Source organism: Balaenoptera ricei, chromosome 5 (genome assembly GCF_028023285.1).
Source record: "Balaenoptera ricei isolate mBalRic1 chromosome 5, mBalRic1.hap2, whole genome shotgun sequence".
Lineage (NCBI taxonomy): Eukaryota > Metazoa > Chordata > Mammalia > Artiodactyla > Balaenopteridae > Balaenoptera > Balaenoptera ricei.
Window position 1 is genome coordinate 121,321,012 of NC_082643.1, and position 25,100 is coordinate 121,346,111.

At 37.7% G+C, this 25,100-nt stretch overlaps 1 protein-coding gene across 1 annotated transcript; it reads right to left on the reverse strand.

The window, feature by feature from the left end:
• Nucleotides 1–3,518: 3,518 nt before the first annotated feature.
• On the reverse strand, nt 3,519–6,299 carry FABP2 (fatty acid binding protein 2). The gene is made up of 4 exons (XM_059924238.1): nt 6,233–6,299; nt 5,078–5,250; nt 3,945–4,052; nt 3,519–3,569 (listed from the first exon to the last, which is right to left on the reverse strand). The coding sequence occupies exons 1-4, from the start codon at nt 6,297–6,299 to the stop codon at nt 3,519–3,521; spliced, it is 399 nt and encodes a 132-aa protein (XP_059780221.1).
• Nucleotides 6,300–25,100: the final 18,801 nt, after the last annotated feature.

A 25,100-nucleotide genomic window follows, 5' to 3' on the forward strand; every position in this document is an offset into this window, starting at 1 on the left:
ACTCATTTTAAAGATGATTGAACTAAATTCCAAAGAGGTGAAGTGACTTGCCCAAAGCTCTACCAGCCAAGGCTCCATCTACCACGCAGGCCCTGTGAGGGATATTTTAAGAAAAGTTTTCCCCTCTACCTAAGCCAGACTTTGCTCTGTTTTCTCTTCAAGAGTAGGGCACAGGTTCATATTACTTAGTAACATTTATTGAGAACCAGCTATGTGCTGAGCACTGTGCTAGGTGTTTTATATATAATACCTCAGTTGACAACACTCGCAGAAAATCATTCATTGCTATTTTCCCTATTTTTCAAGTGAGAAAAATTGAGGCTCAGAACTTGAATTTTAGTTAGTAACTGGAAAGATAAGTGTTTAGGTAAGTCTAGGTTATTCTAAAACCCATTCCTTTTTTACCACATCATTCCTGAGTTCTAGGAAGACTGAGTCAGCCTGTATCTCCTGAACATCAATCTTGTTTTTCATCATTTCTGGATGATCTTGGGGACTCTTACGAGGTAATCCATGTTCTTCAAATTTACCAACCTTGCTCTTGCCTTAGGGCCTTTGCTCCAGGGTATTTCCTCCACCTGAAACATTCTTCCTCCAGATATTCCATGAAAACAGGAACACATGTCAGATAGGTAATAGGGGATCTGATCACATAGGATCTTGCAGGCCATTGTAAGGACATTGGCTTTTTCTCTGAATGAAATGGGAGACATTGCAGTATTTTGTGTAAAGGAGTGACATGATCTGATTTAGATTTTTAAAGCATCGTTCTGACACTGTGTTGAAAAAGAGACTAAGGGGGCGGAGTAAGGAAGGTAGAAAGAAAGTAGGAGACTTTTTAGGGATTATTAGAGTAATCAAGGGAAAGATAAATGGTGACTGACCAAGGTGATAGCAATGGAAATGAAATGTGTTAAAATTTTTAACCTTTTGTTGTGGAAAATATCAAATACATACAAAAGTAGGGAGAGAAGTTTAATGAATTACCATGTTCCTGCTAGGTACCCCATGAACCTATCACATGTCAGCATGGGTCGGGCACTTTTCAACAGCTGCAACAGTTGTCAACTTGTGACCAATCTTGTTTCTTCTCTACTCCTCCCCACTACCTCCCTGACCCTAGATTGAGGAGGAAGCAATTTGAAGGAGACCCCAGATACCATATTTCATGTGTAAATATTTCAGCGTTTACTACCCCAACTGCTTCTAACTGCTCCTCTGCTCTGCGATTTACCCTGTGGCTCCTGCTTGTTCATAGCTTTGCATACTCATGGCTTTTACTTACTGCCTGCCCTCTTTGTCCTCTTTAAACCTTTTTAAAAAATTTTTTAAATTTTTATTTTATTTTTTTATTTTTGGCTGTGCTGTGTGGCTTGTGGGATCTTAGTTCCCTAACCAGGGATCAAACCCGCACCCTCGGCAGTGAAAGCTTAGAGTCCTAACCACTGGACGCCAGGGAATTCCGTAAACCTTTTTCTACCAATTACTGTGTATTTCTCACATTCAAACTCCCTAAAGGGAGGTTCTTCTAGGTTCAGTTCATTGTGTTGTTCCTTCTGCAGAGAGAAGGAACATAAACTGGCCAAACTGTGTTAGATTGGCTGCTCTTGGGTCAGGCACCCTCTCTTGGTCAATCAAATTGGCATGATATCAAGGTCAGTTTCCCAAAGAGGGGTTATAGCAATGGTAGTCACTTATCAAACAATAGGCTGCTCTCCAGTACTAATAAATAGTAGAGATTTAATGCTAGAAAGGATATAAATTGTAAAAAAAAAAAAAAAAAAAAGTGAGCCTGCAGTGAGGCTAGAAATAGATAAGTGCCTAACCACTTAATTGCCATTTTTACAGTCTGACCTGACTCATTTGGAGTGCTATTCTTGGGTGCCACTAAGGAATTAAGGGACTTTTTTTTCCTTAAGATATTTTTGTTTATAATAGGCTGAGTAATAGCATAGATCATAATGTACTGGACTAAAAGTCAAGACCTACATTTAATTCCTGTGTGCCTCATGGACTCTGTACAACATTAGATGAGCTAATAAACTTGTCTGTGCCTTAGTTTCTCCACTTTCAGGTGAGATTAATACCTGCCCTTTTCCTATTTCACATACGTAGATAAGATCAGAGAGGTAGAAGCACTTTGAACCTTTATTTTTAAAAAGTGTGTGAAAAATCTAAATAATTACTATTTTCAATGTGAAGTTTTTAATGAAGTTATAAAATGAACAGTGGATTTAAGTTCTTGTTTTTGCAAAAGATTACATATTCTCTAATCTATTCATCTTCATCATGTGTGCCAAACATTTTTCTTCCCACGTTGTAATGTATCTGCCATGTTTATATACAACTTAGAATGATACCTGGAACTTGGTAAGAACTATATAAATATTAGCTGTTACCTTCACCAGTGTGAAAAATAATTAGTCAAAACAAAAGTTCATAGAGTTAAATGCTTAAAAAATTGACCACCCTCTGTGCCCTGTAATACACAACCACCTAAAATGCAATTGCTTGAAATACATAAAATAGTATATCATGTGAGCGTGTGAGTGAAAGAAAACTTTTGAGGCCCTGAAAATCTGTCAGTGTATGTGTTTATGAGTAAAGGGGGGATGACACTTGAAGGTGACACTTTTGGTATCTGATAGCCCACTTTTTCTCAAAGACTGGTTAGTGTACCTGCTGCATCAGAATCACTTGAGAGTTTTCTAAAATCCCTGGTTCTATTTTCAGAAATTCTGATCTAATAGGATAACAGTGGAGATTAAGCATGCAAACATTTCTTAAGTTTCTCAGATGATCCTGATGCTTACCCAGGTCTAGGAATCACTGACAATGTAGAAAAATATAATACAGTTCTTTACCCTAGTACATCATTTGTTTCCTATCAGATTATTCAAAGTGGTATGTATGGGGAAATATACAAATCCACACTGGGAAAAGAGGACTGGGAGGATATCTATTAAAATCAGAATAGTGATTATCTCTGGATTATGGGTTTATGGAAATATTTATTTTTCATTTGCTTTTTTATCTCTAAATTTTCTGGTTGAATATATATTATTTTCATAATAAATGTTACTAAGGAAGATATTTACCACCAGTACAAGATTTTAAAGACCTCCATGCAATGTATGTTTGTAGTTTACCAAATGTGGGAAAAAACCCAAAACCATCTATCAAGGCATATGCTGCATAGCTTTTTTTTTTTTTTGAAGGAGAGACGACTTACAAAGCAATGTGGGAACTATATTTATTCATCTGTTTTTTAAAATGTCACAAATTCTTTTAGAACACCAATAAATGTACATCTTAGAGAATGTAAAACAAATTAAATCCTAATTAGCTTTTATGTGTTTTGCTTTAGCAAGACTGGAAATATAAGCCATTGGCTAATGTTTAATAAAAGGACTAATCAGTCAGCAACTTTATACTTGGTGAGGAGAGGAAAATAAGTTCTGGTTCAGTATAGATTTTCCATCTAATATGTGTTCTGGGCTCTGCTCCAGGAACAATGCTCACTCCTTTTTGAAGATCCTCTTGGCTTCCACTCCTTCATATACATAAGTCTGAAATGTGTTAACAAACATAGAAGAATTTGCCATTAAGATTAAAGGCTATATTAAGAAAAATATTAGTAGTATTATAGCTTTGAAATAAGTTTATAGTTTTTTTTTTCTTGTACCTGATAACAACACTTTATACAGATACAGGATACATCCATTTAAAAACACGTTTTGGTTTTTAGTCACATTTTTAGTTACAATAAGCTCAATGTATTGACATATATATGCATCAGAAAATATATGTATTTTAAAAATCAGTAAGATTAATGAGAAAAGTAATAGTCTATTTATTGATGATATAACTCAACAACCCCCAAAATAAAATCATTGCTATGTGATTATTTTTGTCTTTGGAAAATAACTATAATAACCACTCACCTGGACCATTTCACCACCTATAATTTCTCGGACAGCATTTAGTTCATTTCCATTGTCCACCCGTTTGAATTTTCCAACAAGTTTATCTCCCTCTAGGCTCCAAGCCCCCTATGTAAAATTTAAATAAATAAATAAATAAAATAGCATTTTTTAGGGTCTTACATGTGTCAGGCCCTGTTTTGAGGCCTACAGATCTACTTCTTCAAACTTCACTATGACCCTATGAAGTAAATATTATCTCCATTTCACAGATGAGAAAACTGAAATACAGTAATTTACCTAAAGTCACAAAGCCAGGGTTGAACCTAGGTTATTGGGCTCTAGAGTATGTGCTGGTAACCATCATGCTGTCCTCACTCAGTTGTTTCCAAATGCCAGATTTTAAGGCAGATCATCAGGGCTTCTTTTTTCTAAACCTTTCACATTAAAAAGAGTGTTCTAAATTTAGCCATAGTTCATATTAGTTTCATGGAGAAGCTAACAAGCTTTTGCTTGTTTTAATTTATGTAATTGTTGCAGTAATTAAAACATAACCATAATTGATAAAATATTTGACAGTGTAATTGTCATTGCAAACACGTTTAATTTAACCAGAAAAATTCTAAGGGCAAAAAAGTTTTTCAAAAATCAGTTGAAAAATGTGACTCCATAAAATTTTATATCAAATATTAAAAGTTGAATTCCCAATGACCTAGATTGTAGCATTAGACCTTTCCATTTGATCACACATTAATTCACTAATTTATTCATTTTATTGTATTATTTCAGTTACATTAACTAAATGTCTATTATGTTTAAGTTAGATAACTCTAAAAGCTTTTGTTGCTGTCAGATATGTAAAGTTGAAAAACACTGAACTTTAGTTTTCTTTATGAAGAGGTGTATACTCAGTCATTCAAAGATATTTTTCTAATTCTTATTGTTTAATCCTTTACAGATGTGTATGACAATCAAAAAGTTATGTTTAACTACTCTGCTAACTTGTTTGATATATAATGTGGATAAACTCCATTGGCTGCTTCAGTAAATGAAAGAGACCTACATTAATTAAACCATCCAATGACAGAAAGCAGAGATTATTTTAGTATTGTGTAGAAAAATCAGGAATGCCTTGCTTATAAAAAATTTCTTACAGTGAGTTCAGTTCCATCTGCGAGGCTATAATTAAAAGTGACACCAAGCTCAAACACAATTTCAGTGTTTCGAAAAGTGCTTGATTCTTTGACTGTGAATTTATTTCCTTCTTGTGTAATTATCAGTTTCAAATTGTCATGAGATGCAAGCTTCCTTTTCACCATGTTAATACCTGCAAAGGGAAAGAGATTTAAGGAAATAAAGTAAAAAAATGCCATGGAAAATGCTTACTTTTCCAAGTTTTGTTTTAACTAGTTAATTAATCAATTGATATTTTGAGGGGGGAGGAAAACCTGATAGCATTGCCTTTGCACAAGAGCATTCACATTGCTTCTGTAGAAAAAGTTCAGGCTCAATCATATCAAACTATTTTTCCAAAACTTAAGAAAAATTAAATGAAGCAAGAATTGTTGAATCTTAGAACTGAGTAATTTTTTAAAAATTATCAATATTTTTGTTTCAGTGTTAAGTAAACCAAATTCCAGGAGTGTCAAGTGAAGGATTTTAAAAGTATATTTATATATTTATAAGGATATACAACTTTAATTCCACATGTATGGTACTCTTTTTTTTTTTTAATGTCCTTTTGCTTTCCATAATGGCTTTAAAATTTTGAACTTCAGAATTCTCTGTCTTTTGTGGCATTTCCGACTGTCTCAAAAATGAGAAAATTAGCAAACATTATAGCCAAATTTATTATAAGTCAGAGGAAAAGAGAATTAAGTCTCATTTATTCAGAGCTGTGACTTCTGATAGAACTCTCTTTCATTGCTTTATTTTATGGACTTTGCTTTTCCATTCCCTAGAATTTAATGTTTTAAAGTCTGGAAGTTATCATTACACACGGCCATATTTTACTTCCTAAACAAAAAAACTGTCAATTTTCAATCAGCAGTTAACGTGAATGAAACATATCTGGAAGTTTTTTGTGATTCAGAGAATAGCACCCAAGAATCTTTTCTTCCAGTGATGAGGCAGCATATTCTTTCCAATGTAAGAAGTGGGAATATGGTTTTTGCTACTCTGAACCATCAACCATTCCCAATCCGCACCGCCACAACAGGTGTCATTCTCTAAGCCTTAAGGTTTAGAAGGAGTTAGAAAGATGTCTGTGAGAAACAAAAGAACAAGCCATTAAAGTATTAAGCCCTTACCCATTTTTTCCATGAACTTTTCATAGTTCTCGTTTCGGTCTACCTTCCAAGTACCATCGAACGCCATGGTCTCCAGCTGATTGAGCCTCTAGACAATCAGAGATGCAGGGCTGTCCTTAGGAGAGAATTTATGCCATTTCTTATCTTAGAACCAACTTCATACTGTGATGTGGAAGTTTAAAGTTCAAGAGGTCACTTAACTACATTAATGCCAAACCATCATAGTTTCTCTAGTTTCTATAAATTTCTTAGCTCCTCTCCTGAAATTCAGCTGCATTAAAGCATGATAAGCATAACTTACTCTGTCTTAAACTATGATTGTGGGCACATTTATTTCAAGGATTAGAATGCATATTGTCTGCAGATAGTTTTTCCGCTTACGAGTTCAAAGTGCACACTGTGTTGAATGTTACATAATTTAGATCATATATCAAATAACATCTGGGAAGTGAGACTATTAATGACGTATCCCTTTTTTACAATAGCAATTACCTTGTAAAGTAAGACTTCATGACCAAGTACAGCTGAAAAGTTAAGGTTAGTAGGATATTGATACTGAATATTTATTTTTCTAATATGTCCTTTTGCATTGTGTTTTTGGGTTGCCAGGGCTTTGGGTAAATATCCTGGCACCTGGTACAGTGCGTGACACACAGTAGAGACCCATTATATTTTTGTTTTGGTCTTGAATGGTGATAGGCCACTGAGAAAAATTTCAAGAGGTAGAAATGTGGCTGGATAACATGAAAACTCCCATAAGAGAAACAACATCTTTAAACATCTGCCACATGCAGAAAAATCAAAAGCCAGATGTCAGCTATGCCATTAACTAAAACCATTCCTTTGTTTTACTCTCACTCCCTCTCATCCCCAAACCTGGTGCTGTCCTAAGCCAAAACTCAACATGTGTGTTGGGTGGGTTGGGTGTATAGAGGGTAGCTAGAAAGGTGAAGAGTGAAGAAGGTCATCGTATCTGTCCCTGCCCCCACTGCAGGCTTCCAACCTGGAGCATGCCCTAGCTGGTGCGGGAAAAAACATTAACTTAGTGTGAAGTGTGCAGTTTTGATTATTAATGAGCCCGAACATATTCATTATTAAAAAGAGACTATTATTGTGCGTGAATGTGACCAGAGAACCTCTTATTAACTAAAGCTCAGTAGAGAAACTATAGAGCATGCCCAAGATTTCATTCAGGGTCAGGGGAAGGACGTATCTAACAAATTTGAACAGGACATTGGGAAATAGAATAAAGTTTTAAAATGTTTTAAAAAATATTTATTTATTTGTTTATTTGGCTACATCGGGTCTTCGTTGCAGCATGCAGGATCTTTGTTGTGGCATGTGAGATCTTTCATTGTGCTGTGCTGGCTTCTCTCTCTAGCTGTGGCTTCCGGGCTCTAGAGCGTGCGGGCTCAGTAGTTGTGGCATATGGGCTCTCTAGTTGTGGTGCATGGGCTCCAGAGCGTGTGGGCTCAGTAGTTGCAGCACGTGGGCTCTAGAGCGCGTGGGTTTAGTTGGCCCACGGCATGTGGGATCTTAGTTTCCCGATGAGGGATCGCACCCACGTCCCCTGCATTGGAAGGCAGATTCTTAACCACTGGACCACCAGGGAAGTCCCACGTTTTTAAAATTTTGATATCTATTGGGCACACTCTTTCAGAGGAGTTGCCCACTTTTTATTTTCTCAAGCACATTAAACAGTAAACTACCTTCGACTAAATCCGTTGTTTCATTTAAAAAGAAAAAGACATCCAAATATACACACAGACATACACACACACAGAGAGAAAGAGAGGGAGAAAGTGGGTGGGTCAGGGAAGAGAGGTCATAATTTGAGAATAATGGGAAGTCCTTTACATATGAAAAAAATTGACTACCTTTGTACTTCTCTCTTTTGCCAAAGATAATGAAAACCTCATTATTTGGGAACCGTCACCCTAGTGTACTTTCAACTTGGAGAAGGGAAGAAAAGTTTATGGTTACTCTAGAGCCTGGGTTTAAATAGTCTCTCAGGTAATCCACTATTTATGGTGATTTGTGAATTTAGAAGGCCATGGATAATGGATCCAATCTTTTTTTTTTCTAGATTAGAAAAAATAGATGTATCTGGTCACTGGAATAGAAATGTAGTGCAGTAAAAAGAACATGTGTTTTAGAAACAAAAAGACTTGTTTTCAATACTGCCTACAACACCCATTAGACACTGTACAGGACCTTGATCATATCACTCAATCTCTCTGAGCCTAAATAATTACTCATAATTAATCATTATTATCCTCATTTTATAGATGAGGAACTGAGACTCAGAGAGATTGAGTGATATGATCAAGGTATATGATCAATATAAAAATTATATAAAGCATGAGCCTGAGCAACTGAGAGACATCAAATACTCAATAAACCTTTGTTTCTCTTCTTGTTCCCTGAGAAAGAAAATCAATCTCAATAATAAATTTTTGGAAGTATCCCAGGTCTCAAACCACTTTGATATTTGAGAAAGGAAATCCACGTCTTTCTATGGTTTATTAGAAAGTCACCTTTATTTATTTATTTAGGTATTTTTTGATTTGTACTAGTGATTAACTTGGGACTAGGTATGACTTGGATTTGCCTGTTAAGGTTAGCAGGATGCTTTAGACCCCTCTGGGAATACAACTTTTCTCTCTATGATCTCACAGCAATGGAAATAAAAGTGCCTGACTCAGGAAGGTGGGGAGGAAGAAACTAGAATGGCTCCTTACCATTGTTCACCTAACAGTGCCCTTTTTCTCGTGGCCACCTTGAGCTTCCCAGGAAGAGCAGAATAGGATCAGATGAAAGCAAATAGCACTTGGTCTCATGCAAACCTGCTAACAGAATAGACATGTTAAACTTTCAGTCTTCCATTTATCAGTGGCAGTAACCTAATTTAAAGTCGGTAAGGAATCCCTGTTATCTCTGCAGCGTGGCATCACTGGAGTTTTTTTAAATGATTAGATCAAATTTTTAACATTACACTTTTCCTTCTTCAGCTTCTGAACTCTGTAACTCCCCAATTCTTATCACTTACCTGGACCCCATCTAGAAAAGGTTGTACAGAACCTATGGACCAGTTTCCCTTACAGACCTCTCGTACTGATGATACAGTTGGGCCAGTCAGCTGAGGGCAGACCCAGTCCTTTATTTTCTTCTTTGATAATACTCAAGATTTAAGGTCCTGCAGCTTGGGAAAGTGGGTGGATTAGGTGTGTGTTGGGGGGGGTTGCAGACGCTATGGAGGTAGACTTGTACTCTCTGTATGGACTCCGCAGTCTGCATCAGCCACTGAGTGGTATGGAAGAAGTGGAAATCAGCAGAAACTCCTGCTCATCCCTATCCCGTTCCTCCAAGAGAAAGTACCAACCACATTCCTTAACGTGGCTTCTGAAGCCCCTACTTACATCTCCAGTCTCCTGCCATTCCTTACTGTGTACTCTAAAATCTAAATATATCGAACTTCTTGTAGTCCTCAGTCTGTTAAATGTGCTTGCTTTCTGTTGCTTCAGGTCACAGCTTGGTCACTGAGTGCTCTCAGAAGCCTGCCCTGAACTACCAAGAATGGGTCAGGTAAGTCTACTTCTCCCAAGTACAATGACCTTCTAAAGGTCTCAGCATAGCTCATAAGAGGCAAAAGCAGCTGATTCATAATAACCAGGGAAACAGTATCATCATGAAGTCCAGAGATATCACGAGGAGGGGCAGTATGATATTTCAAGCTCATTTCAAAGGAATAGCTTTCTAGAGATCACAGAAATCCTTTTACCCCATTGTAAAGCAGAAGGGAAAGTTTTTGTAGAGCATTTTAAAATATATACATATATATCATTTATGGGATATAGCATTTTCAGGCACTTACTAATCACTTCAGAATTTCTGAATCCTGCTTTTCAGTCCCAAGTTATTTAACTTTTACATGTCAGAAAAAAAACAGTGGTCTCCATTAGGGCCATGTAAGAGAAGGATTTGAGGGACAGATGGAAAGAGCAACAGGAAATTCTTAAGGTTACTGTCCAATCCCTAGCAGTGAATGGGGAGTGAGGGAGAATTATAAAGTTTGCCTGCAGAGTTTACTTCATTGTGTTTTAACCATAAGCCTCTAAATTTTAGAAATATTAAGACCTGTTAAATTATGTTTTAGGATTTTGTACCTGAGATGGCTGGTTGATTTTCTTCCGAAAAGACTATAGAGTTACAGCAGTGTACAGGGAGGTATCTACCAAATAATGGTGAGTGCAACTTGCTGATTCTCATTAATAACAAGACAGCCATCAGTGGCAGTTGAATGATGTTGCACGAAGGATTCATGACTTCATCTTCTGTCTTATCTTTTTTAATCTGGGTCTGTTCCCCCAAATAATGAGTCTCCCTCAAGCAATTTGAATGGAAGGTTGCTCATCTCTTATACCCCTCATACCACAGAGGAAGATGGGTGTGCATTATCTCAGCTCCCCACTCCCACATCCATTATGTTTCTGCCTTTTTTTTTTTTTTAAAGAAAACCTTTTCCTTTGAGACCATTTCCATTTGGCTGTCACCTTCCAGCCAACTTCATCATCATTATCTACCATCTATCCCATCTATCGTCGTTATCTACCATCTGTCACGGAAAATCATGGCACCAGGCTCACCATCATCCTCTGTGTCTTGCCATCATCCTGGGTGAGCTCAAAGTCCATGTGGATAAGCTCCTTGTCACTCTGGCCTCACGGTACCTTAACCTCCTCATCTCTAATAATCTTTACCTCTACACTTTATCCACTTACGTCCAGGGCTGTAACCTGTGGTTTGTCACCACTAGAGTTGTTCCTTCTGTGAAATTTAACATGCCGCTCTCCGGCCACAACTTTTCATCCTCTCAGCTCCTTCATTTTCTCCCACAGTATCAGCCCTTAGCTGGGAGAGAATTTCAGTCAGTTGTCACCTCCATTTTCCCCCAAGTTGGAATCCCCTCCTGGTTTGTTTACATTCTCTATCCAGTCAATACCTGTTGCAAATAAAATAACTCCTGTGCTGTTCCAGGTGCTATTACACACGCACGGTTTCCAGCTTCAACTGAATCGTCTGCCCTGCCTGGCAAGACTTTTGTGTACCTCAGTCAACTCCCTCCTCATTTGTGACAGTGACTGGATCTTTAATCGTTCTCCTATAGTCTTCTTCCCTTGCCTTCAGCAGATGACCTGGGTATTACTCCACAGGGGAAATAAACCAGCAAGCAATAATTCTCCCAGTTTATGTGCTCTCCTTTTCAGTGTTATCTGTTACTACTTTGCTTACTTCTATAAATTCTTTCATGCACGTATTCATTGAACATATATTAGAATTCCCACTATAACCTAGGAACTATGCTAAATTATAGAGATAGAATGATGAACACATACAGTTTCAGTCAAGAGAAAGCAAGGCTTGAAATTACAATAATTTGATACATATAAAGTTTTTTTTTTCTATCTCCATATCTCCCTTTTAATTATTTATTTGGCTGAGGTGGGATCTTTTCTCCTTCACATTAAGATAATCCAGTCTCTCCCATCTTAAGAAATGAAAAAAAGTCTCCCTGGCTTCTATTGACATTTCTAGAACCTACTCAATCTTTCTCCTTCCCCTGATAGCCAGGCTTCTTGAAAAAGTAATCTATACTGTCTCCTCATTCTTATCTTCTGTTAGAGCCTGAGTCTGCTGCAGTGGGGCTTTCATACTCACCCCTCCACTGAAACTACTTACTTAGCTCATTGATGAATTTTTTTGTTGTCAAATCCAATGCACACCCCTTGGCCCTTATTTTATGTCATTATAGCATTCCAGACCATTGACTCCTCCCTTTTTGAAATTTCCCCTTTTCTTTTCTTGACTTTATTCTTTCTTGATATTCCTCTTACTTCTCTGAATGTCCTTTTCAGGCTCTTTCACAGGCAACTCTTTCTCAACCAACACTTTATATTTTGAGGTTGCATCTTAAGATCTCTTTTTATTCCACACAATTTACCTGGGCTATTTTTGCCATTCCCATGGCTTCAGTTTCCGTCTATGTGACTCTAAAATTTTAAGGTACAACCCAGATCTCTCTCCTACCAGGTACCTATTCCTTACCAAGTTGCTCTATGTGCATGTTCAATTGGCACCTGAAACTCCACAAACTGGAAAGGACGTTAATGTTCCACCCAGCCTTGTTCCCTCTTCTTGTATGTCCTGTATCAGTGAATGATACTGCCATGCTAAGAATCATTCTAAAGTCTTTCCTCTCCTTTATCCTTGGCTTTCCATTTTATCAACAAATCAATACAATTTTTACTCCTTAATATCACTTAAATATATCCCCTCTTCCTTTGTATTCCCAGATAATCCCCATTTTTCACCTAGGTGACTGCAATAATCTCCTAAATGATTTTCCCCTCTCTAGTCTCCCAGAATCCAGTTTATCCAGAGAATATCTTTATAAAATGCTAATTTGACCATAACCTGTCCTTGCCTATTTTTTTCTTTTCTGTCCTTGCCTATTAACATTCACTCATACCCTATTGCTATCAGCATAAAGTTCCAGATTCCTTACCTCTCCTGTTCACCCCCATTTACTCTTCCTTCACCAGATGCTATGATCTCTCACATCTCTCTTTGTACATTCTCTTTCCTCTGCGTGGAAATCCCACCCCTCTCGCCATGCTTTTCCTGCCTAACATCCACTCAGCCTTTAAGAAGCGGCTCAGTGTCATCTCTCCAATAGTCCTGACTTGCCTATGTCCTTCCTCTTTGCCTGGGCTCACTTTCCTTCATGTCAGTATCATCATCATAACCCTATTTCTTTACACTTATTGTATTGATTGTAATAGTCTGTTACCCTGTTTGTTTCTTCTACTCTTCTACTTTCAGATTTAAGGGTAGAGATGACGTAAAATGGATACATAGTATGAATGAAATAAGTTCATGTATTCTAATTAAAGCCCTTGTTGCCCCTTTAGAAGTGTCACTTTTTCCTACTCTGGGTACAGGATGTGAATATTGACTAGCTAACAGGTTGTTTGATAATGAGCAGTACACCAGTGCTGTTTTTTTCTTAGATTTTTTATTGATGTATAGTTGATTTACAATATTGTGTTAGTTTCAGGTGTACAGCATAGTGATTCAGTTTTTTTTTCAGATTATTTTCCATTATAGGTTATTACAAGATTTTGAATGTAATTCCCTGTGCTATACAGTAAATCCTTGTTGCTTATCTATTTTATGTATAGTAGTTTGTATCTGTTAATCCCATATTCCTAATTTGTCCCTCCCACCCTCCCTCTCCCCTTTGGTAACCATAACTTTGTTTTCTGTGTCTGAGTCTGTTTCTGTTTTGTATATAGACTCATTTGTATTATTTTTTAGATTCCACATATGTCATATTATGTAGTATTTGATACATGTCTGACTTACTTCACTAAGTATAATCTTCTGTGTGAGGTGATACCTCATTGCAGTTTTGATTTGCATTTCTCTAATAATTAGCAGTGTTGAGCATCTTTTCATGAACCTGTTGGCGATCTGTATGTCTTCTTTAGAAAAGAAGGTCTCTAGGTCTTGTCCCCATTTTTTGATTGGGTTGTTTGTTTTCTCAATATTGAGTTGTATGAGCTGTTTGTATATGTTAGATATTAACCCCTTGTTGGTCACATCATTTACAGATATTCTCCCATTCCCTAGATTGTCTTTTCGTTTTGTTTATGGTTTCCTTTGCTATGCAAGAGCTTTTAAATTTGATAATGTCCCATTTGTTTATTTTTGCTTTTATTTCTTTTGACTTGGGAGACTGATCTAAGAAAATATTGCTACAATATATATCAGAGAATGTTTTGCCTATGTTTCTCCTAGGAGTTTTATGGTGTCATGTTTTACATTTAGGTCTTTAAACCATTTTGAGTTTATTTTTGTATATAGTGTGAGGCAGTGTTCTAACTTCATTGATTTACATGAGGCTGTCCAGCTTTTCCAACACCAATTGTTGAAGAGACTGTCTTTTCTCCATTTTATATTCTTGCTTCGTTTGTTGTAGAGGTGTGTGGGTTTGTTTCTGGGTTCTCTGTTCTGTTCCATTGATCTATATGTCTGTTTTTGTGCCAATACCATGCTGTTTTGATTACTGTAGCTTTGAGTATAGTCTGAAGTCCGGAATGGTTATACCTCCAGCTTTGTTCTTTTTCTTCAGACTTGCTTTGGCAATTCTGGGTCTTTTGTAGTTCCATATAAATTTTGGGATTATTTGTTCTAGTTCTATGAAAAATGTCATGGGTATTTTGATAAGGATTGCATTAAATCTGTAGATTGCTTTGTGTAGTATGGCCATTTTAACAATATTAATTCTTCCAATCCAAGAGCATAGGATATCTTTCCATTTATTTGAATCTTCAGTTTCCTTTATCAATGTTTTATAGTTCTCAGCATCTAGGTCCTTCACCTCCTTGGTCAAGTTTCCTTAGGTAGTTTTAGTTTTACCTGTTTTTTTCCTTCTATTCGTAGATATTTTTTTTGGCACAATTTTAAATGGGATTGTTTTTTTATTTTCTCTTTCTGATATATCATTATTAGTGTAAAGAAATACAACAGATATCTGTATATTAATCTTGTATCTTTCTATCTTGCTGAATTCATTTATTAGTTCTGATTGTTTTTTATGTGGCGACTTTAGGGTTCTCTGTACAGAGTATCATGTCATCTACAAATAGAGACAGCTTAACCTCTTCCCTTCCAATTTTGATACCTTTTATTTATTTTATTTCCTTTTTGAATTTCTTTTTCTTACCTGATTGCTGTGGCTAGGACTTCTAATACTATGTTGAATAGAAGTGGTGAGAGTAGGCCTCCTTGCTTTATTCCTGAATTTAGTGGGAAGGCTTTCAGCTTTTTACTGTTAAGTATTATGTTGGCTGTGGATTTGTCATAAATGGCTTTTATTATGTAGAGATATGTTCCCTCTATACCCACTTTGGTGAGAGTTTTTTATCATGAATGGGTGTTGAATTCTGTCAAATGCTTTTTTTGATCTGTTGAGATGATCGTGTGTCTTTTGTCTTTCCTTTTGTTAATGTGGTGTATCACATTGATTAATTTGTGTATGTTGAACCATCATTGCAACCCTGGAATGAATCCAACTTGATCATGATATATGATCCTTTTTGTATATTGTTGGATTTGGTATGCTAATATTTTGTTGCGGATTCTTGCGTCTATATTCATTAAAGATATTGGCCTATGATTTTCTTTTTTGGTAGTGTCTTTCTCTGGTTTTGGTATCAGTGTGATGGTGGCCTCATAGAATGAATTTGGGAGTGTTCCCTCCTCTTCAGTTTTTTGGAATAGTTTGAGAAGGATAGGTATAAGTTCTTCTTTGTATGCTTGGTAGAATTCCCCAGTGAAGCCATCCAGTCCTGGACTTTTGTTTGCAGGGAGTTTTTAAAATTCCAGATTCTATTTCATGTCTAGTGATCAGTCTGTTCAGATTATCTGTTTCTTCTTGACTCAGTTTTGGCAGGCTGTATGTTTCTAGAAACTTGTCCAAATTAAACCAGGTTGTCTAATTTGTTGGCATATAGCTCTTCATACTATTCTCTTACAATTTTTTGTGTTTCTATGGTATCAGCTGTTATTTCTCCTTATTTTGTTTATTTGAGTCCTCTCTCTTCTTGGTAAGCCTGGCTAGAGGTTTGTTGATTTTGTTCATCTTTTAAAAAAAACAGCTTTTGGTTTTATTGATATTTTCTATTTTTTAATCTCTATTTTATTTATTTCCTCTCTGATCTTTATTCTTTCCTTCTTTCTGCTGACTTTAGGTTTTGTTTGTTCTTCTTTTTCTAATTCTTTTGGGTGGTAGATTAGGTTGTTTATTTGAGTTTTTTCTTATTTCTTGAGGAAGGCCTGTATCTCTATGAACTTCCTTCTTAGAACTGCTTTTGTTGCATTCTGTAAATTTTGTAAGGTTGTGTTTTCATTTGTCTCAAGGTATTTTCTGATTCCTTTGATTTCATCATTGACTCATAGGTTTTTTTAGTAGCATGTTGTTTAGTCTCCATGTGTTCATTCTTTTCCTGTTTTTCTTTCTGTTGTTGATTTCTAGTTTTATGCCGTTGTAGTCAGAAAAGATGCTTGAAATAATTTCTATCCCCTTACATCTGTTGAGGCTTGTTTTGTGACTTAGTGTGTGCTCTATCCTAGAGAATGTTCCATATGTGCTTGAAAAGAATGTGTATTCTGTTTTTGCTTTTGGTTTTTTCTTTTTTTTTTTTGGATGTAGTGTCCTGTAGGTATGAATTAAGTCCAACTAGTCTGTTATGTCATTTAGGACCTCTGTTGCCTTATTGATTTTCTGTCTGGATGATCTGTCCATGGATGTCAGTAAGGTGTTAAAGTCTCCTACTATTATTGCATTATTGTCCATTTCTCCCTTTATGTCTTAGTATTGTTTTATATATTTAGGTGCTCCTATATTGGGAGCACGAATGTTAACAAGTAGAATATCCTCTTCTTGTATAGATCCCTTTATCATTATATAATGCCCTTTTTGTCTTTCTTTATGGTCTTTGTTTTAAAGTCTTCTTTGTCTTATATGAGTATTGCTACCCTCACTTTCTTGTTGTTTACATTTGTATGAAATATCTTTTTCCATCCTCTGACTTTCAGTCTATGTGTGTGTCTTTTGCCCTGAAGTGAGTCTTTTGTAGGCAGTATATTCTAGGTTCTTGTTTTTGTTTATCTAATCTGTCACTCTGTGTCTTTTGATCAGAGCATTTGGTTCATTGACATTTAAAGTAATTATTGATAGGTATGTACTTACTGCCATTTTAATCCTTGTTTTCTGGTTGTTTTTGTAGTTTTTCTTTATTTCTTTCTTCTTTTTGTTTTTCCTTTTGTGGTTTGATGACTTTCTTTTGTAGTGTGCTTAAGTTCCTTTCTTTTTTGGCTTTTGTGAATCTATTTTATGTTTTTGATTTTTGGTTACCATGGAGTTCCAGTATGTTGACCTGTAACTAAATCTACTTTCTTTCTTTCTTTTTTTTTGGGGGGAGGGGCTGTGTTGAGTCCCCATTTCTGTGCGAGGGCTTCCCCTAGCCGCGGCAAGCGGGGGCCACTCTTCACCGTGGTGCACGGGCCTCTCACTATCGTGGCCTCCCCTGTTGCGGAGCACAGGCTCCAGACGCGCAGGCCCAGCAGTTGTGGCCCACTGGCCCAGTCGCTCCGCGGCATGTGGGATCCTCCCAGACCAGGGCCCGAACCCGCGTCCCCCGCATTAGCAGGCAGACTCTCAACCACTGCACCACCAGGGAAGCCCTAAATCTACTTTCTTTAAATTAACAGTCATGTAAGTTCAAACAAGTCCTAAAAGATCTACATTTTTATTCTCCCCTCACCCACATTTTGTGACTTTGAAGCCCTATTTTACATCTTCATGCTTATCCTTTTACTATTAATTGCAGTTATAATCGTTTTTTACAATTTTTTGATTGTTTTTTTTCTATGCACTGGTTTGTTTAAGTGATCTTCATTCCTTCTATGTATTTCCTTCATTCCTATTGTGATTTTCCCTCTTCTATAGATTTTTGCTTCTCTTCTATTTAGAGAAAACCCTTCAATATTTCTTTTAGGATAGATTTAGTATTGCTGAATTCTTTTAGTTTTTGCTAAAAAACTGAGAAATTCTTTATCTCTCCTTCTATTCTAAATGATAATCTTGCTGAGTAAAGTACTCTAGATTGCAGGTTTTCCCCTTTCAAGACTTTGAATGTATCATGCCACTCCTTTCTGGCCTGCCACGTTTCTGCAGAGAAATCAGCTGATAGCGTTATGGGAATTCCCTTGTAACAGACTCTTTGTTTTGCTCTTGCTGCTGTTAGAATCCTCTCTTTACCTTTAACTTTTGTCATTTTAATTATGATATGTCTTGGTCTGGGTCTGTTTGGGTTCATCTATTTTGGGATCCTCTGCTTCCTGTACCTCGATATCTGTTTTCTTCTTTAGATTTGGGAAGTTTTCAGTCTTACTTTCTTCAAATACATTTTCAATCCTCTTCTCTCTCTCTTCTCCTTCTGGAACCCCTATTATGTGTAGATTGACACATTTTATATTATCCTGTAGACCTCATATGTTGCTTTCATTTCTTTTCATATGTCTTTCTGTCTGCTGTTCTGGATCACTTATTCATTCTTCTGTGTCATTTAGTCTGCTATTCAGTGCCTCTGGATTGGTTTTCATCTCTGCAATTAAATTGTCTATTTTTGATTGGTTCACATTTATAGTTTCTAGTTCCTTGTTACAGTGATCTGTGTTTCTGTCAATAATCTTTTTAAATTCAGTGAGCATTTTTATTACCTCCTTTTTGATCTTGTTGTCTAGTACACTGGTAAGCTCTGTTTCATTTGTTCTCTCGGGATTTCTCTGGTTTTTTTTAGTTGGAGTAGTCCCTCTCCATTTTCATTTTATTTAAGCTTCTCTGTCTCTATGAATTTAGGAAAAACAGTTATCTACTGTGGTCTTGAAGGGGTGTTTTTATGTGGGAGAGTCCCTGTGTACGCTGTGTGTGTCTAATGTTTTTGGTGTGAGGGCTGGCTTTGGCATGGATGCCAGCCACGCCTTTCCTCAGGGTGTGCTGGCTGTTACCTCTTGATAGGGGGAGTGGCTGGTGTCGTAGTGTCTAGAGCCTGTTGGACGTGAAGCAGGGCTTCCTCTCTGATCTGTAGCTGTTGTCACCCTGTCTGGGCCAGGGTCTGCTCCCCAGATGTTGAAGTAGAAGCCTTGAAGTTTGGGATTGATCAGGCTCTGTTGCCCTTGAGTGTGTGCCCTGCCTCAAAGGAGGTGATTGCAGAAGCAGTGAGGCCTGTGTGATCACAGAGAACCTGTGCGCCATGTGTGTAGGCGTCTGCAGTTCTGCTCAGAAGCAGGCCAAGGTCACATCCCTTTCTCTCTTGTGTTTGTCCCAGGTCTAGTTGGTGCAAAGTGTTGTGTGGAGTAGGGTAGGGCTGGGGGTTGGGGTGTTGTGGCTGCAGGAATTGAGGTAGCTGCGCTGCTGTCTGAGATCTGGGCTGCCTCTGTGGCAGTTTTCTCCCAGGACCTGTCTACCCCAGATCTAGTGCTAAGCTGTGGTGTGGAGTGGGCGGTGCCAGGGAGCTCTCCGTGGGAGAGGAGCTGCTGTGTACTCCTGAGCATGCTGACAGTGGCTTCTGTCACCCCACTCAGACAGTAAGTACCTCAGGCCCCCTGGGCTGTCTCTGTGTAGCTAGACGAGTTCTCTCCCAGCGCTCTCTGCCTGAGATTCAGCAGTTAGCTGCTAAGTGCTCTGTGGTGCTGTCCCTACATGTGTTAACAATGGCTACTGTGGCCCTACCTGCTGCCAGATGTGTGCACTGACAGTGGTCTTCATGGCTCTACCTGGATCATTCCCCAGGCGCCCTGGTCTGTCTCCATGTGACTAGACTGAGTCTTTGCCCAGATCTCGTGCCAGGCTGTAGTGTGGAGTGAGCAGGGCTGGGATGTTTGCCCCTTTGGATTGGGAAGTGCGGTGATGCAGCAGCTGCCAGTACAAGGCTCTCTCCACCCTGACAGTTAGCAAGCCAGCACATGTGCACTTCTTGTGAGTAGAGTCTAGGCTTCTCCAGCCCTATCTGTCTCAGTGGATTTCCCAGCAGGCAAGGCGGCTTGTCTCCTCCGTGTAGGACCCTAGGACTGGGATTCCCAGATTGTGGCTCCACCTGCTCTCTCCCCAGGGCTCTCTCACCCATGTGGACCTTCCGTTCCTTACAGATCCCCCCAGGGGGCACAGGTCCCAGCTTGATGCCTTTTTTTCCCAATCCTACCTGATTACATGGAGATCTTTCTTGCAGCTTTGGTTGTACAGGAGTTCTTCTGCCAGTTTCTAGTTAATTTTCCATGAAAATTGTTTCACATGTGGTATTTTTGATGTGTTTGTGGGGGGAGGTGAACTCCCCGTCCTCCTACTCTGCTGTCTTGATCCCTGCTGTACCTCACTGCTTTCTATTCTGACACTAAGGTCATGGGTTTACCTTGTGTAATATTTTGACTCCCTGCTTACTTTGCAGCCTAAGTGAAGAGCATGCATTTGCAAGCTTTCCAAAAGAAAGTTAGTTGCAGATAATTGGCTCCAAAGCTATCTAGTTGGTAAAATACTACAAGGGACTTTGGCTCCTTGATGAAATGAAGCAAATTTTCATCTCAGATTGAAAGAATGATGTTGCCAAAGTGCTACTTTTTAGGCTTGGCAGAAGTAATATTGCAGAAATAAAGAACATGTTACCAGTTTTAGGAAAAGCATCAGTGGGCTTTGCTATACCTTTTATATAGCTTTACCTCCCTGCCACAGAGAATCACACTTAGTGAGGAGACTACCATGACTGTATATACTCACTGTAGACAATTTTGAATATATAGCTAAGCACAAAGAAAAGTAAAAATTGCTCAAGGTATTATCTCCCAAGGTAATCAGTGCTAGCACTTACATGTATGTGTTTATAGATATATATATGTATATACACACACCATTCATTTACAGTAAGTCCCCTACATAGGAACCTTCAAGCTGTGAACTTTCAAAGATACAAACATGCGTTCACGTGTCCAATCACGTAAGTTAGTGCTATTTGAGGAGGCACTGTTGGTTTTTGAGGCCCAGGACCCAAACATAGAACGGTACACAAAGGTTGCAGCAGCCGTTCAGAATGCAATCCAGTGCTACCGTGTCATCTATGACGAGAAAAAAAGAGCTACTACCCGGACATCACTGGGTCGTTTTTTCAAGAGGGTAGATAGAATTGAATCCAGCAAGGAACCAGAACCTGTGCCATCAACGTCAGACGTGAGTGAAATTGCAGCTTGCCCTCCATCTCCTACTGCTGACGATCCTTCAGCTCTACCATCTCCCACCTCCTTTCCCTTCACCAGTCAATAACTCTTCTTTCCTCTTCACTCAGTGCCAGCCCCTGTATGCCAGCTGTTGCACTCTACTACTGTACTTTTTAAGGTACTGTACTGTAAGATTAAAAATGTTTTCTTTATTTTTGTGTTTATTTTTTTTTTAGGTATTATTCATGTGAAAAGTATTATAAACCTATTACAGTACAGTACTGTATAGCCAATTGTATTAGTTGGGTACCTAGGCTAACTTTATTGAACTTACAGACACTCTCTCGGAACAGAACTCGTTCATATGGAGGGGACTTACTGTGTATAAAATATACATTTTACACAGATAGATGGGTTCATACTATATATACTATTTTGTAAACACTTCAAAAATTAACAACTATTTAAAATTTTCTCATTTCATTAAATGTTCTCTATATCATTAAGAAATTTTTAAAAATTATATTAATGAACAGTCAGTGCAGTAACTTAGAAAATGTAAAAAAGCATAAAGAAAAATTTAATCAAGGACTCATAATCCTACCAGCTGAACATAATTACTATAATGTTTATGTGTGATTCTTCTGGTTTTAAGTATATGTGTATGTTTGTACACACACATACATATATGTATATTTTCATGTATCCATGTACATATATGTGTGTATATGTATGTATATACATCTTGTATATATACGAATACATAAGTATGTATATGTATATACTCACATATGTTTGTGTGTGTGTAGATACCTACACACATATTTTCCTTTGATCAGATTTGTATTTTAGAAGGCTTCATTTGGCACAAAATATAGGAAAGATTTGAGGCACACATCTGGAAGAGAAGGCTAATTAAATATTACTGTGATCTTGGTGAGAAATGAGGACTGAAAATAAGATGGTGAAAATGAGATTGGAGAAAAGATAACCACAGATATGTGGGAACACCCTGGTGGTATCAGAGACTAGAATAGCAAACAAGACAGTAGATGACAGCTGAACCAGATGGGTATGGTATTTCCCAAGGTCATCAGGGCACAGTATTCTCTTTTCAGCTAGCTCACCTATATGGGAGAATAACCTTTGAAATACAGATAAAGTCCCTAAATAACATCAGTCAATCAGACATTGAAATTTGCCCCCAATGAATGTTTCTACCCTTTTTAACAGGAATTTTCTTCTTAAATCAACTCACTGTTAAGGAAACAGATTAATTTAAATAGAATCACTCTCTTTAGTAACTTAAATTTCCTTTTACTATCTATTTTTTTATTCATTTCATTCTCCCCCCATCCATCCTTCTGTAAACGTAAGTAGAATAAGCACAATTTATGGAGTTTAACTAAAATGCAAATTCATTTTTGTCTTTAACTTTCACTGGGAGAAGTTTTTTTCTTGTGCCTGTATAAAAACCTATGCAGTCCCATGATTTTTCTGACCACTCAAGAAATAAAATGTTCTGTCGGGGCCTCCAAGTTGCACAATTCTAGGGGGCACCATTTGCATTGTAATCTTTGTAAATGAGTCTCCTGGAGCCCAGCTCCAATAAATTATAATGGGAATGGTGCCGCTGGAGTTTTGCAACATGGCCTTGATTCCTAGGGTCACTATAATGTCAAAATCATAGTTTTAATTTAGTATTTAGGTACGTTTTGTGTAATATATTAAAGAATACTTTGCTCTTCCTTCAGTTAAGACTTCTCCTCCCCACCCCACCTTCATCCCAGGGCCTGGCTACAGGCATGCCAGCAGTCTTCAGGGAAGAGTATGCTATAAGCCTTCTTGCTCAACTCCTAGGGTTGTACAGTTGGGAGGAGGGTGGAAAGGTGGCCCCTCTGATTGCCCTGGCCCTCAGCCTAACTCTCCACATGTAGCAGTGCATCACCTTCAGTTGGTCACCCCAGTGCCCCTTGGCTTCTGCCTTGCAGCAGTTTTCCCAAAGTCCCTTTCTCCTAGGTCGGCGTCAGCTCTCTCAGACCATCCTCTTGGAGAGGATACCTTGTTAAATGACCCCAGGCAGATATTTATACCACTATTTTTCTTCTAGTCCCTGGAATTCCCATACTTTTGACCCATTACTAGAGGAGAGTGCAGTACCTTCCTAGTCACGCACCTATGTCCTGCTGTCATAGGTGGCTTTTGCAGGTACAGGTGAGGGTCAGACATTATTACCTTGTGCCCATCAGTCAGGACTGGGACCACTGTGAAGCTGGTGAGGCACTCACCTTGAGTGCAGAATTAAAGAGGGTGCCAAAAAACTCAGCAGTTAAGATAAACAATATTTTAATGAAATACTTTTAAATTAAATATTAATGCAAAAAAGCATGATGAACAAGATATCAAAACTTTAAATAAAGACAGGATTAGTACAGGAGATGCTTACTGAGTTCTGTGACTGTCTTGAGGTGCATTGTAAACAAGCCTCATCATTGTTCCCCCATAGCACTTCTCTCTTTCCAATGAAGTATTCCTCAAAAAATTTTCTCAGTTGCCATCATTTTTTATATCTGTGTTGAAATTTAGGCTCTGTGTTCTAACAGCTCACTTTGAAATGTGTTTTTGTATATTGTTGCATCAGTCAAAATTTCCAGTGTAAATTATAGTTATCCATCTATCCATTCATTGAGTGGGCTTTTGTATGAAGGAGAATAAAAACAATCTTCAAATGCTAATGATTAATGCATTTTAAGAGATGATTAAACTAATGACTGTTAAATGGAAATGTTTACAGTTACAAAGGGAATACCAAATTGATCTGCCTCACCAAGTAGGCCCTGAGATAGATTTGTAAAATTAAAGGGATCTGCAATGCATTCTACTTTCCTCTTAGAAATGTCCCATAAAACATGGTCATGTTACCAACTCCTCTATTCTGCTTATCTGTGTAGAGTCAGCCCTTGTGAGCTGTTCTGAAACAGCTCATTCCATGGTTTCTGATCAGTTTGTCAGTGTAAATAGAGATCTTCAGAAGTAGAATGATGAGCCTGATCTTGTTCAGAGAAAAATTAAGGGCCCTTCAGGCTAGTGGATTGTCAGTTCCTTTGTAAAGAGTGTTTTTATTACCCTTCAGCTGCCTTAGGGGTAGTTGTTAGCAAAGGATTAACTCAAACTTTGTATCAAGGAGTACAGATATGCATGTCATTGTAGACATTGAGATTTTTTTTTTGAAATTTATTTTCAAACTTTTTTTTTTTTAAAGCTGATGGATTAAAGGGGTAATTTAATCAGTAAACATTTGTTATCTGTTTATTTAGCTTACTTCATACAGAGCAATTGGCTCCAGTGATTTTGAGTGGTCAAAGACAATTCTCTAAAATCAGTTCAGGCCCCTTCAGCCTATTTGTGTAACCAGGTACAAATTAGTGAGTTTCCTTCTTGAGTCCAACTGCAGTGTATTGTTCTGTAAAGTGTCCAGTTGTCCGCTCTGGTTGCCTTGGTCAGTTGAATGACCCTGCTCTATAAGCACAGCCTATAGTGCATTTGGCTTAATAAATTAACTAAACTAAACTGTAACATGCTGGCCACAGAAAGGAGGACTTTATAGAACCATTCCTGCTTGGAAGAGCATAATTGGGATTTCAATTAATTATAATCCAGAAAGTTGTCTTACCCCAAGGCGTATGACCCCTGAGACCCCAAATGCCAAAATCTTACTATGTAAAAATGATCCATGTAATAGAAAAACAAACACATAAGTTGAATTGAATTTCACACCATGATGTTTTCCTAAAATATACTGTCTAAAGAGTTCCTGCAAATCAGTTCCTGCTGCTATATAAATGACCATATTTAAATCTAATCACAATAACCCTCCTGCAGTGAAAGGCTCATTTGTTCAAAAAATGATTTATGGCCCAATCCCACCAATGACACCAGGGAGTCTGTAGTCCTGTTGCTGCATGTGAGCAGAAGGTCAGTGAAAATGAAAAATGAACACATACTATAAAGTCCACATTTCTAACAGAACATTTTG

What these genes read in the sequence shown, in the direction of transcription:
- FABP2 (XM_059924238.1), bottom strand. Translation starts at nt 6,299, where the DNA reads ATGGCGTTCGATGGTACTTGGAAGGTAGACCGAAACGAGAACTATGAA. An exon ending in AAAGTTCATGGAAAAAATGG is followed by an intron (nt 5,251 to 6,232) that starts GTAAGGGCTTAA and finishes TTCCCTTTGCAG; the next exon opens with GTATTAACATGGTGAAAAGG. An exon ending in CAGATGGAACTGAACTCACT is followed by an intron (nt 4,053 to 5,077) that starts GTAAGAAATTTT and finishes AATTTTACATAG; the next exon opens with GGGGCTTGGAGCCTAGAGGG.